The sequence below is a fragment of the Castanea sativa genome, chromosome 10 (assembly GCF_040712315.1).
Source record: "Castanea sativa cultivar Marrone di Chiusa Pesio chromosome 10, ASM4071231v1".
Taxonomy (NCBI): domain Eukaryota; kingdom Viridiplantae; phylum Streptophyta; class Magnoliopsida; order Fagales; family Fagaceae; genus Castanea; species Castanea sativa.
Genome location: NC_134022.1, coordinates 2,978,093 through 2,995,193, shown reverse-complemented (window position 1 = coordinate 2,995,193; position 17,101 = coordinate 2,978,093). Strand labels below are relative to the sequence as shown.

The following is a 17,101-nucleotide window of genomic DNA, read 5'->3' as shown; positions in this document are numbered from 1 at the left end:
GTTGTCCTATTATCTGTAGGATTTTATCCCCTTTTTTTTTATAGGGATCTTTGTATGGTTTTGATTCTTTGGTAGTCTGCTTGTCTTGATACTGCTGTAATTGTTTTTAAGAAATAAATTCCCATTCATCTAAAGAAAACAAAAATATGTTTAGGACACAAAATGTTGTGCTTTATTAATTAATACTGTTGTAATTGTTTGTGATGAATAGATTCTAATTCACCAGGGGGGGGGGGTGGAAGAAAGAAGTAGAAGATGTTTACGAAACCAAAGGTTGTGTGAGGACATTGATGGTTGAACCCATCACCGGGCTAGGCTATGTTGGTTCCTTCATTATCTTTGCAAAAGTACTACAGCTCAACCCAGTTTTGCACCTTCGCCAGAATGACATTTGATATTATATTTGCATGTTCCTAGGCATCTATCTGCTACTGGTATGCAGTTTCTTAATTGAAAATTCAGAACAGGTATCTCAAATCTATAAGAAGTGGGATGTGAATAGTAAGCTTTGCTTTGGCTAAAGGTCTCTGTAATACGAAAGCATGTCTTGTCACCTGTATTGAACGTATGAAAATGAGCATGAAACTTGCAACCTGCAAGTCAGTTCAATAATGTCCTGTGGCATGCTTTCTCCCACTTGTAAGAAAGTTTGTAGTTAATGAACTTTGAAGGTCCTATTTAGAATCCTCATAGAAGTATGGCGCTAGCATACATGAAAATCATACTGAAAACAATAATCCACTTCTTTCTATGGTGATATTTAAATGATCTCCATTGTTAATTACTAGAGATAAAAAAACAAAGGCAGAAAAATTATTTGAGCTAAGCATTGATGGCTTGTTTTGGCTAAAAAGCCTATTTAATCATAAGCATTTGCTGTAGTCTGCCATGAACTAGTTAAGTTTCCTTTTAACATAAGTCTTCCTTAATTATTGCTTCATCTTGTCTCTATCTTTCATAATTCTTGTGCTTCTCTTGCCTTAGTTTTCTGTTAGGAATCTATACAAATTGTATTGTGTGCGGGTTGTATAGTAACATTGAGGCTGTGATTGACTGGTATGACGAGTTAGCAATTGTTAGTTGGGTTGGTTAGCTTACTTAGCTGATAATCTGGGGTTATCCAAGTCTGATATAAGAAGGTACACTTGGATTGTAACTACTCATTGATGAATATACTGCAATTGTGCAAATCTCTCTCTCGCTCTCTCTTGGCTATGGTCCCCTTGAAGCGACCTACCTAGATTCCATCTTCTTACATAGATTCCATTTTATGTTTCAGTGTTATTAGCACACCATTTCAGAGCCTGCTTAACCGAATCTTTAACAAACTTAACAAATGAATATGCCCTTCTTGCTTTCAAGTCCCATATCTCATTTGAACCTGAAAATCCCTTGTCACATAACTGGTCTACAACAACATACTTTTGCATCTAGATGGGAGTCACTTGTAGTGCTTGGTACCAAAGAGTCATAGCTTTGAATCTTCCTAACATTGGTCTAACTGGCACCATTCCTCCTTACATTCTCTCATTCTTAGTTTCCATCAACTTCAGTGACAACAACTTTAGTGGCCTTTTGCCTGGTGAACCTAGTCAATTGCATAGATTAAAAATCTCATTAATTTGCAGTACATCAATCTTAGTGGATTTTTTCCAACATGGCTTGGAACGTTATTTAGGCTGTGAAACATACTTCTTGAAGACAATGGCTTCACAGGTATAATCCCACCTTCCCTCTCCAACATCTCAAACCTTGAGACATTGAGTCTAAGCACCAATGACATATACCAGAGGAAATTTGTTATCTTCAATACCTGAAGATAATATACCTGGATAATAACCAGCTCATGGTTTCCATACCATCCACTATTTTCAATACCTCCTCATTGCAAAGCATCATTTCATAAATAATAGCTTAAATGGTAGCCTTTCAATTGATATGTGCTATCATATTCCATTTCTACAGTGCCTTTACCTTTCTTTCAACAAGTTAGCTGGACAGATTCCTTCCCATTTATACAAAGGCAGGAAGCTTCAAATTTTATCGCTTGTCTTCAAATATGTTTACAGGAGGCATACCAAGAGAAATTGGCAACATTACCATGCTTGAGACTCGAGAGGTTGTGTCCCTCGGCCTAAATAGTTTCAAAGGTATAGTTTAAGGATAAATAATTTGGGAATTTGGGAACATAGCTATGTTTGAGGGGTAGTTGGAATGTGACAATCCTCCTCATTTTTTGTTTTCCCATCAAAATAATACTAAAAATTAATCGATGTTAGTTGCATCTTCTAAATTGTTCCATTTTAATTCTTTATGTCTAGCTACTCTAAAGCTGAAATTCCTGAAGAGATTGGAAACTTACTCAATCAAGAGATATTGAGATTACAAAATAATGAACTAACAAGAGTTTTACCTTCTTCCATCTTCAACATATCTTCTCTGGAATATCTAATTCTCAGAAACAATTATCTATATGGTAGTCTCCCAACAGATATATGTTACCATCCTTCAGTACTTGAGGTACTTTATCTCACCAATAATAAATTTTCTGGAACCATACCTATAAAAATCAGGAATTGCACTTTGCTACAAAGTTGGACCTTGGTGAAAACAACTTGTAACATTTCACATTTCCTTTTGTTAAGCGATCATATAATATCATGTTAAATTGGAAGAACTCTTGATATGTTTATAACAAGTCATCCAGCCAAAAAAAAAAAAAAGTTTATAACAAGATTGTGTTGTTGATAGTTGCAGCATCAAACACAAGGCCTTATTTAGTCCCACTATAGAGTAAAATGCACTAATATATCGTTAGCAATTGCCAAAAGTTCAAATGAAAGAATCTAGTTAAAATGCACTAGTTTAGCTAAAAACTTGGCTAAACTCACCCAAAGCCTCATTCATGGAGCTCAATAAATTGTCAATTTTTTTAACAATGGACAATGTCCTTAATACTCTTATTGAAACATTGTACATTGCTACATAAAAATAAAAATAAAAATTGTTTTTTACCCATTTTCTCTCTGCTTGACTCTGCGTACGTGCTTCCTCTCTATCTCATGCGTATGCCTCTCGCTTATTTCCAATCAACATAGATCAACAGAGGTTTCGGAGGGGGACGACAATGGTTGTGTTGTTATTTATTTAACCCAAATAAATAAATATTTTATTTATTTATTTATTTATCTCAAGCAGTAGTGATTCCAAAGATAAAATGTGAAATTTATCTGATGTAGCTGAGTGTTTTGATCTTTGGTAGGTGTTTGGGAAGGATGGTGTACATGTGTAAAAAAAATGATATTTATGAAGAGAGAAAATAATATTAAAATGGGATAGTGATAGAGTATTGAAATTGATGTATTTGTTTGTAAATAGTATATTAGCTAAACTAACAAAAGTGAAAATTTTATACTAAATTTGGCTAAAATTTCATTAAGCCTAATGTGAATGCTCTTAATAAGTCCTAGCCATTGCATCCCAACTAACATATGTTCATTATTAAGGAAGAAAAAATGTTGAATAACGCTTGCTAGTGTTAGAAGTTAATTCGTCAAGAATCAATATGTTCTAAGAAGTCATGAAAGGATTTAGAAACTAGATCTATGGATAAGTAGTTCATGTCATTAAAGCAAGAAAACTTGATTCGCATGAATGTATCTCAAGTCATCAAAGTAAGAAAAACTTGATTCGGTTGAGACTTGAGAGCCAAGGGTCGACGGATAATATCATAATACGTAAGAATTTCAACCCCTTCGCAACCCCACCAAATTATATTCAACTTTTTTCTTCTATTTTTGGTGAATTTCTTTTATATAAAATTCATTCGAAAAATAGAAAGAAAATCTTTGCCATCAATGTGTATTCAAAATCTATAAAGGAAAACGAAGGTTAAAAAAAATAATAATAAAGAAGCTAGGGGAAAGGAAAAGAAAACATTATTGTTACATTTAAAAAGTGATAATAATAATAATAAAAAATAAATAAATAAAAATAACTAACAACTACAAGTTCATTATTTAATAATAATAATTTTTTTTTTGTTATAGAAATAAGTGTAAAAGCAATAAAATTTTGAAATAATTACATCATATCATCAATAAATATATATATATATATATATATATATAATCGAAACCTCTGAAACTCCCACAATTTTTCTATATCAGCATAATATTTATAATAAAAAAGAACATAAACACAAAAAAAAACCTTTCACGCAAAATAAAACTTTTCTAAAACTCGATAAACGCAAAAACCAACTCTCTACCTTCTCCTTCCTCCAAAAATAGCTCTCTGCCTTCACCTTCCTCAATCAAAACCCACCATACCCACAAATCTCCTTCCTCATACCCTATTTCTCCCGTTCCCCTTCTCCCTTCCCGTTTCACCCACAACCACCACAACTCAACAGGCAGCAGCACCGCCACCACCCACAACAACCACAACCCACAAACCACCATAATCAAACCATATCAAACCCACAACCCAAAAGCAAAAAATGATTTTGAAGATCTACGATTGCCCAAAGTTAAAGTCACTGCCGAACTTCATTCCTATAACTCCATTACAGAAATTCAAGATTTGGGGGAGTTCGATTCTAGACGAATGCTGCGAAAGAGAGACAGGAGAGGAGTGGCTCCAAATTTCCCACATCCCTAACATCGAGATGGTAACTTCTTCTTAAGCTGTTCTCTTCTCCTTTAAATTCATGAAAATTTTACTGACTCCAATTGCTCTTACTAATTTCCTTCAGCCTGGGCATGTAGACTAATCTAAAATAACTCGTAAGGTGTTCTTTTGGGCATGTAGTTTGTTAAGATAAAATAACTCATAATATTTCATCCACAAATGTATAACACTCATCACACTCTTAGGTATTTTATGATTAGAAAATGTAGTAATCCCAAATTATAATGATTTAAATTATTAACCTTTACTTAAAAAATAGAAAAGCCTTTGAGCACACGCGTATATTTTATGATTAAAAAAATATAGTAATCCCAAATTATAATGGATTCAAATTATTAACCTTTACCCAAAAAATAGAAAAGCCTTTGAGCACACTTGTGAGCGCATGCTTAGAGGCTAGTTGAAGATTACTGGATTATGATATGAGGTATTTTCTAATAAATAATAATAATAATCCCTTAAATTAAAATTTGATAGGTTTTTTAAAAGAAAAATTAGAAAGGGATAATGATAAGTTAATGAATAATAATCATAACCTAAAAATTAAAACTAGGCTAAAAAATTAATGAGTTTTGTAGGGAAAAGTAATGAATAATTTCATTCCAAATTTTATAGATTTGATAAATTTCAAATTAAAATGTTACCAAAAATGATAACCTTGGGAGATTTAAAAAATATAGTAGTTGAGAATTTTAAAAATATAGTTGAAAATGAATAAATGAAAAAAATTTACAAAAGAAAAAAAAATTACTGAGTACTTGATTTCTTGAAAGTAACGTACCATACAAAATGAAAAAGAAAAAGAAAATAAAGATAAATCACTCTCATGTCCACAATCTAAATACTAATTAGTATCTTAAATATTTATAATCTAATTAATATAAAATTTACAAAAGAAAAAAAATTATTTAGTACTTGATTTTTTGAAAGTAAAGCACCATAAAAAAAGAAAAAAAAAAAAAGAAAAATCACTCTATAGTTCACAATCTAAATACTAATTACCATCTTAAATATTTATAATCCACTTAATAATATAAAATTTACAAAAAAAAAGTGAAAAACAAAATTTACTAAATACTTGATTTCGTGAAAGTAAAGTACCATACAAAAACCAAAGAGTTTAGAATTAATGAACATAAATTTTTTTTAAAAAAATATATGGACTTTTTAAAGAGTTAAAAAAAAGAAAAGAATAACTATCAATAATATTTAAATTATATAGGTAATAATTATTGTATGCATTTTAACGTATATATTTTAATTATATTCATGCATATGCACAGGGTTACAAGTTAGTTAACATTAATAAGATAATTTTTTTCTTTGTGTGGATAATGATAAGAGAATAGAGTTCATCATGTACTTTTTTTTTTTTTTAATTATAAGTTTTAAATTTGAAGTATGAGAATTCTTGTGATAAATATAAGCTCCTTAATTTAAGAGATAAAAGAGTTTGGATAAATTTTAGCTAATATTTAGAAAATATTAGCTAAACAATAAATTCAAGTGTAGGGCTCACCATTTTATAGATTGCAAAAATATATGTTTAAATACTCTTACTTCCCAGATTAAATTTAATCATGTGTTTGTATTTATTAATAAATTGCATTGTTGAATTTAATTATCATTAAAAAAGATAACACTATATTTATTATTTATCATATTAGTCCATGTAACTCAATGGTTGAATTCAATTATATAACCTAAGATAAAGCACTTAAGGATTTGTACTATAGTTTTGTCAATTTCAAAATTATCGGTTTTTTTTTCTCCCCTAACTTGGGTGTTTAGATCTTTTCAAGCAACTAATTATTTATTTTTTCAAAATTATAAATGACTAAGGTTACATATGTATGAAAAACTACTGAAAATCTCACACGCACTTACATAAAAATAGAACCTTCCACTCAACTCACTTTATCAAATTCTTACTCTTTTTTTTTTCTAAAAAAAACATAATTTAAAATATTGTTTTAAGTATAAATAATACAATAAATATTTTTTTTTCTCACTACACTACAAATTACACTTTCTAATTTTGTCCAAATAATTCATTGTTATAAATATTTAAACATTTACAGCACATTTTAATGGAAACGGGCAAAAGGACCACATTGAACATAGACGGAAAGAAAGTGATAGGACTTAAATGAATTAATGAGAAGTTGTAGAATTTTATTTTATTTGTTTAGAAGAAAGAAGTTGTAGAAATTAATTCAATTTTGATCAATTTTTTTTATTTAAATTTCTTGGAAAAAATGGTAAGTGAAATTTTGATTAACATTAAAAAAAATTTAAAAGGCCTTTTGGGTTCAATAAAAATGAAAAATCAAAAGATAAATAGTTTGTAACTTTAGTACTTTTCTAAACCAATTCAAATTTCAAAACATAGTGAAATGTGATAAGAAAAAAAGCTATATAGTTGAATTTTAAAAACTAAGTATTATTTAAAAATTAATTTCTAAAAAAGAAAAGAAAAAACAGTAGAAGACGACAAAACCAGCAAAAGCAAGCCTCAGTGGCCGGGATTCCGATCCCCACGTCACCTTCCGTCGCCGGAATATCGTCGATCTCCGACCGGTTGGTAATTTCTCCTGCACTTTCAAGAGATTGCATTGTTAGGGTTAGGGTTTTTTAGGCCCCATTTTTATATATAATCCAAATTGTTGATTGTTAATCACGTAATTGAACTTTAGTTGTGATTATCTTCTGATTTTTATTTGTAGAATTGAAATTAAGAATTGGGGATTTTTGGAGTTACCAAAATTCCAATTTCCTTGTATGATGAAATTATTTCTGTAACTTTAGCTTATGAGAATCATTTGTACAATAAAGATCATAAAAAAGGCTTATTATTTGTACAATTTGTTCATACTCTAGTTTCTGAGGCTTGTGATAATGGAACTACTATTACTTCTATTTGCTGCATTTTGGGGTTTTTGTGTGTGTGTGTGTGTGAAATTCAATGGTTAGGAGGATTTGAATCTGGGTTTTTCTTATAAAAGGCTATTGGTAGGGTCTTCACATTTTTATACCGTGATTTGCTTTGTTCCCTTGTTCGTTCATGTTGTGTCATGTCATGCCCCCTTGAGATATATGGCAGAAAGGCAGGGACATTGCTTGTTTTTATTCTTGGCACTTGTTGTGTATTGCAGTTCCTAAAACCAGAATGGCAGCCTCTAAGGCTAAGGAGAAATCCTTTGTTCCAGTTTCAGACAAGCTGTCTATTCCCGAAAATTTAGACTGCATTATTGATGTGAAGTTGCAGAGGCCATTGAAGAGATTGCTCTTTGGTCGTCGCAAGTTTGAGCCCACTTCTTCTCGTGCTTCAAAGAAACCTAGAACAACCATGGGGGATGATGGTAAAGATGGTCCACTAATAGACGAGGATTACAACAATTTCTTGTTTGCCTTGAGAAAGTACAGTGAAGAACAATCCCAGTCTTTTGAAGGAAAAGAATATGATGATGGTGATAATGATTTTGATCCACAATACAAGATGTTCACTTATAATTTGAGGGAAGATGGGAAGTCTTTTGAAGAAAAACAAGATGATGATGTCGATAATGATTTAGATCCACAATACAAGATGTTTTTGGATAATTTGAGGGTAGATGGGAATTCTTATATACTGGAAATCTCTGGAGAGGGTGTGATCCCTGTTTATAAAAAGTACGAAGGGGAGGACAACGCGCTGTCTAATGGAAATGGGATCAATTGGGCCACTCTAAAAGAAAATAATAAGAGTAATTTGACAACTCTAAGAGGAGCAGTAGATAGGAGGAACTTGGCAATTCCAAGAGAAGAAGATATGATATTCTCAACGATTCCAAGTAAAGAAGATAGGAGGAATTCAGTGACTTCAAGAAAAGAAGATTGGAGGAATTCTGTGAAGAGAGGAGAACCGAAAAGTCCAGAAGTTCCACATACTAAACCAAAGATTTTGAAGGCGATAAAGATGGAGAATTTAGAACCTGCAAATCAGTTTTCTAATGGGATGGGTGAGGGTTCCAGTTTAAATTCTGAAAGTTATCAGTTGTTCTTGAATCGTCAGAAATTAGATGACATTGCTGCGGATATTTTGGCCAAAAGGGGGAAACGATTGAAAGCTCAAAACGTTGGCGGTGAAACTTCACTTCATGCCACAAAGTTTGAAGCAAACTCAGCTGTACGTACCTAGTTTGGCTACTTTTCATAATTTTCCTTGTTTGCATATGATTTTAGCGTTATAATGCTAAAAAAGAAGAAGAAGAAGAAAGGTTTTTGTATATGTATTTGCAATAGATTTTATTTATGAAATTAACTTGTATTGGGTTGCATGTCACTAGGTGAAACTAGAGGATGATGCTTACGAAACTTTAGCTGATACGGATAAGCTTGCTGTTACAAATAAGTTGCTAATGAACTCAGCTGTATGTATCTAACTTCACAACAACTTTGCTTTCTTTTTGTATATGAATTTTGTACCCTATTGGCTCATTACCTGTCGATTTTATGTTGTTTGGAATTTTCTTGTATTGCTCTTTGTATCATTGAGAAGGATGTACACCACCAGTGGCATGCTAAGAGAACTATTGGAAGAGGTAATTCTCAGTTTAAGGAGAAACTGATGGAAATTCTTAGAATGCCTTACAACCAGAAGGAGTATGAGGTACTCTTCCATGAATTTTCTTATCGCAAACCAATGCAACGCCATAGAGACTTGCGTGGCAGGATAAAAGTATATGATGTAGGTCGTCTCGGAAAATCATATCGAGATCACTATTCTGGTAAGTTAGATATGGATTTAATAGCTGCTTTTATTTTTGACTTTTTGATTTATCTTTCTTTGAAGGATTGTGGCTGCGATGATAAACATGTAAAACACATTCTAACACATTGTTTGTTGCATTTTAATCAAACAAAACAGGCATAATAATCTTTGTAAATTGCCCAAGATGGGAGGCGTAGGATAATTCAAAACACTTTGCCCTCCTAAAAGCGTTTTGGAAGATTACAATGTTTATTTTGTTTCATTAATGTGTGTCATTTTGCAAAATTTCATTTATTGCTTGACAGATGGAGTATATTTTTTACAACATTTTTTGCATGCTATATCACATGATTCCAATTACGATTGCAAATAGGATTGAAGTAGCTGACCCCTCCCCCTTTTTGGACACAATTTTCCCCCAAACAGGTTTAGAGGAAATTTCCTCTAACTCATTATGTGACAACTCAAATCAACATCCATGAATATTTTTAATCTCATGGCCTATTTCATAGAATGTGATTAGAATGATCTTATCAGAATTTAACTTTGTCTGAATATTTTTTTAATCGCTTGAACATAAACCTAGCCCATCATTTAGTTCTGGGATTAGTGGCCTACCATGTTCCATTTCTCACTTTGTTTACCACATTGATCCCTGATGTAGATAATTCTTTTGTAAAGCTGCTGGTGAGAGTGAGAGTGTGAGACAGCTATCTTTGACTTAATTTCTCTTTTGTCAAGATCCATCAATTTTCCATTATGGTTGTTTAGCTATAGCCTATACGTACGTGGGATCTTTTAATGCCTAATGTTGGTTTGGCTATTTTCTAATTCCATTTATTTCAATTAATTGCAGCGTTCTTGAAAATTTATGAGAATTATGTCAGATATTGTTTTCATTTTTTCCTTTCTCTGTTTATGATCTTGATCATTGATCCTTGTTATTTTGAATCATTTGATGCAATGCTATCTTTTGCAATTTTAGTGAGGACTGCAATTCCAAGTATGACCAAAGGACAGAATCTGTATTGCTGAGTGAATCTCATTTTATTCTATTTGCTTTTCTATGATTGCTGAGTGAATCTCAAATTATTCTATTTGCTTTTCTATGTGTTTGTTTCCTTAATTTTGTAATTGTGCTTAATGTTTACAAACTTACGTAATGCTCATATGTGTGGATCTTGATTCAATGAAATATTTGTACAGTTTGAAATGAAATATACTGTTGAATGTTTTATGAATTGGTTTATGATGTTGCAGATCTTGCTGAAATGATAAATTTAGTACATCATGATCTTCCTAAAGTTTTGAATCTTCTACGTGGATTTTTCTATTGGTTAACGGTGAGAACGTTTAGTTTTTGCAAATTTCTCATATTTGTTGAATTCTTCTAGATCTTATGCTGCTACTTTGATTTTTTTCAGAATAGTTTAAACAACCAAACAGAGATTATCATTTCACATCAATTATTCAGGACTAAATAACATGAACTTGAACTTCACGCCCTGTTATCTTATTCTTCTATAAAAGTTTGTTTACCCCACCTCAATCCCTCTCATTTCCCCTTCATATTTAGAGGTAGGTGACTAGGAGCTTTGATAGTAGGATTATGAGCTAATCAGGGTTTAAAAAGGTTCAAGTAAACTTCTTAATGTTTGATCTTATGGTTTAATGCAAAGAATGCATGAAATTGGCTGAAATTTTCAGCATATATACGAATGGAGTGATTAAAATAAGGTAGATTGCTCTATGAAGATAAAATGATAGGTGTGAGTATTTTGTAATTGACTCTAAACTGAAACTCTTCTTTTTTGTCCTGAACGATACCAAAAAGTAAATTGTAGTAGTAATAATAGACTGCTATAAGATTAGCTATGGTCCATGGTGTTGAATGTTGAGCTATTGACAAGAAGTGATATTCACAAAATTTTGTCACATTCATCTGTTTCTTGCATAGACTGCGGCATTCTAGCATGTTTATCAACTTTCCAGTATCCCTAGCCTAGGTTTCAAATCCATACTCTACAAATTTCATTGTATAAGGCTCTTTGGGCCTAAGTCCATTACTCTTTTTGGATCCGGGTACAAATTGTGCACTTACATGGCATTTTTAAAAATGTAAATAATTTTTTTAATATTATTTTAATGGACATGTCAGCATTTACTGTTGGACCGTTTGCCATGTAGGATAATTCTGTTAAATGAGTAACGGAAGGGACCAAACTGAGAAGTGTTTTTCAGGATAAGGACTAAATTCGGTAAAAATAAAATGTAGGGACTAAAGTGAGAATTGACTGAAAATGTAAGGACGAAAAAGTGATTTCCACCATTAATATATTCTTTTTCACTTTTTCTTATTAGTAAAATAAGTTATTAATGAAAAAAGTTTCAACTGACTCGTGATGATAAGCACTTCATAACCTAAAAGAATTACAAAATTACACAAAAGAGGTATTATTTGAGACCCCACACACGTGACCAATCAAACAAATATCGAAGTAGTAAGCCCAAAACAGTTAGGACTAAGGTTTGGTTGTTGTCATTGTTAATCAATTGCATAGCAAAAGAATTATTATTATTTTTGTTCTAAAAAGCTTCATAAGTGTTTACATTGACAATTAGGAATTTACCAATGAGTTCCTTCCAAATCCAAGCCGTCTCTCTATGTTTGTCAATTCATAGCAAGTGACATAACCACCATATCCTAATTTATTAGCAAAATGGATGCATAATTAGCACACAAAAAATAAGTTACTCTAAGAAATTTCAATATGCAACCATATATCTTTGTACACTGTCCTTGCACCAAAAAGAAAGACATCTGAGTCCGAAGTGAAACATCCATCTTGATGGTCATTATAGTAATGTTAATGAAAAATGATAATGATGACACCAACGTCAATGATGTTTTATAATGAGAATATGATAGTGCATAGTATGCATCTCCTATGGAATAATCCCAACATGACTAATAGTAAAAAGTGTACTCACATGTAACGATTCGGAGTAGTAATGCACACTATGCTTCAGCTTCCTCGATCCTAAATTTTAGATAAATAAAACAAAAACATATATAGAGTTAGTTCAGGTCTTTTTGTTTACAATAGACGAAAAGAAAGAAAGGGGGGGGGGGGGGCACTAATATTTTTTTCCCAAAAGTATTTCCATGAATCAAAGCCCTTCTCTCCTCTTTCAAGGAAACATATTCTCATATATTGTTTTTAAGGGGTAGAGTTTCAACCTATGACGTTCGCTTCTGATGAGCGTCCTTTATCATCAAACTAAGACACTAATTGGTTTTTGATGCAAACAGAGATAGAACCACAAATCTCTTATTCAACGACAAGAGATTTTACCAATTAAGCTAATTGGAACCCACAATTCCCATATATAGTTTTATTGAATGATGTGGTGCATCATGATTTACCATAATATCACGCAAAACAAACCATACTAGACCTGAAAATTTTAGATTAGACAAAAATGCTTTTTTCAATATTGGTTAGATTAATAAGATAAAATAAATTGTTTATAATTATTTCATTCTTTTAGTGCCCATTCGTTACACTTTTTTATTCATTAAACCCATTAAGAGATTTCATGTAGATAAATTTTAATATTCCTTTATTTGACAAAAAATTAGTGAGTTCTTGCTTCTATAATCCTATATTAAAAAATTTTACTTTAACAGTAGACATTACCCATCTAAGCAAGCAATGCCAAGTGCCATGCCCAAAACTTTAGCCTCTTTAATCATGCATGAAAACTCGGATCCCATATTTCTTTGTAGAGAGTTAACATTTTGCAAGTTTCTATCATCTTGAGTAACCTGCCTTCATAAACCAAATGAAGTTAGTATGAAGAACTTTCCAAAAGAGAAAAGGACCCAAAATAAGTTTAAAAGAAAGTAAACAACATACAATGATTGCATTTGCACACAAGGATTCTCACCTCACTTCCTGAATTTAAGCAGCGTGTATAAGTTGATAGCTTAATAGCAGGAATGGATCCATCTACAGGCAGCAAAGATTACTTAAAATTAAGATATGTGGTCAAATGCCATGCTCTGAAAGCAATGACATCTTAACTGAATGCATTGTTTTCATATACTTAATAGATAAGCAAGAATTCATACATTAACCGCTTAAGGGGCCAAATCCCATGTACATAGAATGTATACAGAGAACTGTTACATTATAAGAGTCTCATTTTCATCTATGCAAACTATTCCAAAAAATCAAGTGCCCCATTAGTCATTATTTGACAGAAAACCAAAAACCAATCTTCACAGTAAGTAAAGGATTAAATTAAAAACACAAATCTAGTTTTAAAAGTAAATGACAGAATTGAAGAAACCCCGAAAGACAAAAGCATATGAATTAAGTACCTGTAACAAAAACAATGGTGCAATTAACAGCAATGAAAGCTCTGAGGCGGTGAAAGAGACCTTTGAGATAAACCTTCTCTTTTATACAAGAGTGTGATTTGCTAACGTTTTGAATTTGAACCATCCAGCAAGAGAGATTTATGCAGACCCTCTTGTTCCTAAAAACCCATAATTCAAAATTTTAAAAACCAAACATAAATCCCAAAAGAAAAATAATCATTAGGGTCTGTTTGGTTGACGAGAAAAAGAGAAAAGAAAAGTGGGAAACTTACTGGAGACGGTGAAGTGGTAGAGTTTTATTGCATGATTCCAAGATATCCCACAAGTTCTTTACACCCATACTAACTACTGAGACTAAGACTGAGACTGAGAAGGGGAATTTTTTTTATACAAGATAGAATTCTGTTCTGGTCTAATCTAAGTGTATATGCATGTGAAGCTCCCCCTTGAAAACTCGATCTCTGGCCTTTGCCCCCCACACCTCACAAGCATTTGTACTTGTAGAGTGACCATTGTACCAAAGGTGTGCGGTGAGAAGTTGTATTTTAAGCAAAGTTAGAAAATGGAATTTGCGATGTAGCCTTTTTTTTTTATTAATAAAAGTTTCTTTTGAAAAGTTTTCTCTATTATTTAGCTTATTTTTCTTGTAAATTTATATTTTGTAGAAGATTTCATATGCATTGAGAAACCAAACAAAATAATAATCAATTATTAAACCAAAGAATAAAAAAAATAAAATAAAAAACTAAGTTCATAAGAAATACATTGATTTTTTTTTTTTTTTAAGTTCTAAAAGTCCTTGACAACAAAATAAACCAATGCTATTGGGTTTCAAAGTCTTCTCAATGTGTATCACTACATTTTCTTTGAGAAAAATCATATTAAAATTAGAAATTGTTAACAACATTAAACAGAAAAATATATTTCATCAAAATTGTGGTGGAGCATACTTTTGGGTTTCAGGATTTATAATAAACATAGTAAAACCATGCCTTGAAATTTGCCAACTCATTATCAACATCTTCTGCAACAAAAGAAAAGTAAATCCACATGGAATATGCTTAAAACAATTGTAAATATGAATCTCAATCCCAGATACAATATACTTCTCAAAACTTGACATTTGTCCAAATTCATCATCTACTACGGTAAATTGATGAGGAGATAAAGTATATAACATACAAATTAGCTTTAACACAAATCAAGCAAGACATCTTTTGTAGCATTAAGATCCCAAATATAAAAAGATTACCAAATTTAATCTAGAAAAATATTAAAATTGAAATTCACTTTATGAAATTTCAGAAATATGGTCATGTCATTATTTTGTTAAGCAATTTGACCTATATGCCAAAGGTTCAACCTTTGACGGTTCTAAACCGCATCAAAGAAAATAAATCAATTTCTGAAGTTCTTTTGATATGACCAAAAATGTTTCCCATTTAATTAGTGATATCTCATTTGAAGAATGTATTGGATTCAGATTAAGTAATATGCTAGACTCAACCATGCAGTAACTTCAGTGACAACAACTTTAGTGGCCCATTGCCTGATGAACCAAGTCAATTGCATAGATTAAAAATCTCATTAATTTGCAGTACAGCAATCTTAGTGGATTTTTTCCAACATGGCTTGGAACGTTATCTAGGCTGTGAATTATACTTCTTGAAGACAATGGCTTCACAGGTAGAATCCCACCTTCCCTCTCCAACATCTCAAACCTTGAGACATTGAGTCTAAGCACCAATGACATATACTAGAGGAAATTTGTTATCTTCAGTACCTGAAGATAATATACCTGGATAATAACCAGCTCATGGTTTCCATACCATCCACTATGTTCAATACCTCCTCATTGCAAAGCATCATTTCATAAATAACAGCTTAAATGGTAGCCTTCCAATTTATATGTGCTATCATGTTCCATTTCTACAATGCCTTTACCTTTCTTTCAACAAGTTAGCTGGACAGATTCCTTCCCATTTATACAAAGGCAGGAAGCTTCAAATTCTATCGTTTGTCTTCAAATATGTTTACAGTAGGCATACCAAGAGAAATTGGCAACATTACCATGCTTGAGGCTTGAGAGGTTGTCCCTTGGCCTAAATAGTTTCAAAGGTATAGTTTAAGGATAAATAATTTGGGGATTTGGGAACATAACTATGTTTGAGAGGTAGTTGGAATGTGACAATCCTACTCATTTTTTGTTTTCCCATCAAAATAATACTAAAAATTAATCTATGTTAGTTGCATCTTCTAAATTGTTCCATTTTAATTCTTTATGTCTAGCTACTCTAAAGCTGAAATTCCTGAAGAAATTGGGAACCTACTCAATCAGGAGATATTGAGATTACAAAATAATAAACTAACAGGAGTCTTACCTTCTTCCATCTTCAACATATCTTCTCTGGAATATCTAATTCTCAGAAACACTGATCTATATGGTACCATCCTTCTGTACTCGAGGTACTTTATCTCACCAATAATAAATTTTCACTGCAATCAAATCGCCTTTTGGACAGTCTTCCTGCAGATATAGGCATCTCACTTCGCAATCTTAGAGAAAATAGGGTTTAGTTATATATCACAAACAGACGTCGTTTTGAGTGTTTTTTAAAAAAAAAAATAAAAACAAAAACTGATAAAAAATGTTGTCGTTTGTCTTAATTTGGTTCTCGCTCAAAGTGTGAAGGTTCCTGATGCTGGATCAAAGTAAGAAACCAATTACGCCCAACTAAAACCACAGTAAGCCCACAAATATTTAATATTAATTTTTTCACATCAATCTCACAGATTTATTAAGAATCATTTTGCTAAGCCATAGCCTTAAAATTGAATTTACCAATTGTTGTAAACAACCTGCAGCTACAAAAATCCTGCTTTACAACCTGTTTGATTGAGGAACTGAATTGCATGCAAATAGGATGAGAGCATGAAAAAGTAGAAGGTTGGAAAATAGTTTTTCCCTCTTTAATTCCAAGAATTGGCAGCATCTAACGTGGAATCCCAATGTTTTTACCACAAATATAGAACCTCTTCGTCACTTTTGACAGCACCTAGTACCTACTACTATTTAAAATAATTGCATTTTAAACTTCTTTTTTTCTCTTAATTTGATAGTTACAATCAAAGAGATAATTTGAATCCTAAATATTTTTTTTATAGATAAATCTTAAATATCCCTATTATAAATACCAAAAAATTCAACCAATTGAAATACAAAGCTTTAAGCACTTTAACCATATTAAGATCAAATGTGTTGTTGATAG

The 17,101-nt window shown here is 31.8% G+C and overlaps 2 protein-coding genes across 2 annotated transcripts; one reads left to right on the top strand and one right to left on the bottom strand.

The window, feature by feature from the left end:
- The first annotated feature begins 7,163 nt into the window (after nt 1-7,163).
- LOC142614148 (uncharacterized) lies at nt 7,164-11,063 on the top strand. The gene is made up of 5 exons (XM_075786694.1): nt 7,164-7,272; nt 7,848-8,860; nt 9,021-9,104; nt 9,233-9,461; nt 10,706-11,063. The coding sequence occupies exons 2-5, from the start codon at nt 7,862-7,864 to the stop codon at nt 10,837-10,839; spliced, it is 1,446 nt and encodes a 481-aa protein (XP_075642809.1). The 5' UTR covers nt 7,164-7,272; nt 7,848-7,861; the 3' UTR covers nt 10,840-11,063.
- A 999-nt stretch (nt 11,064-12,062) lies between these two features.
- LOC142612907 (single-strand DNA endonuclease 1-like) lies at nt 12,063-14,172 on the bottom strand. The gene is made up of 6 exons (XM_075785080.1): nt 14,105-14,172; nt 13,833-13,990; nt 13,397-13,458; nt 13,147-13,274; nt 12,437-12,486; nt 12,063-12,149 (listed from the first exon to the last, which is right to left on the bottom strand). Exons 1-5 carry the CDS (start codon nt 14,170-14,172, stop codon nt 12,465-12,467), a joined length of 438 nt encoding a protein of 145 aa, XP_075641195.1. The 3' UTR covers nt 12,063-12,149; nt 12,437-12,464.
- Between the last annotated feature and the right edge of the window lie 2,929 nt (nt 14,173-17,101).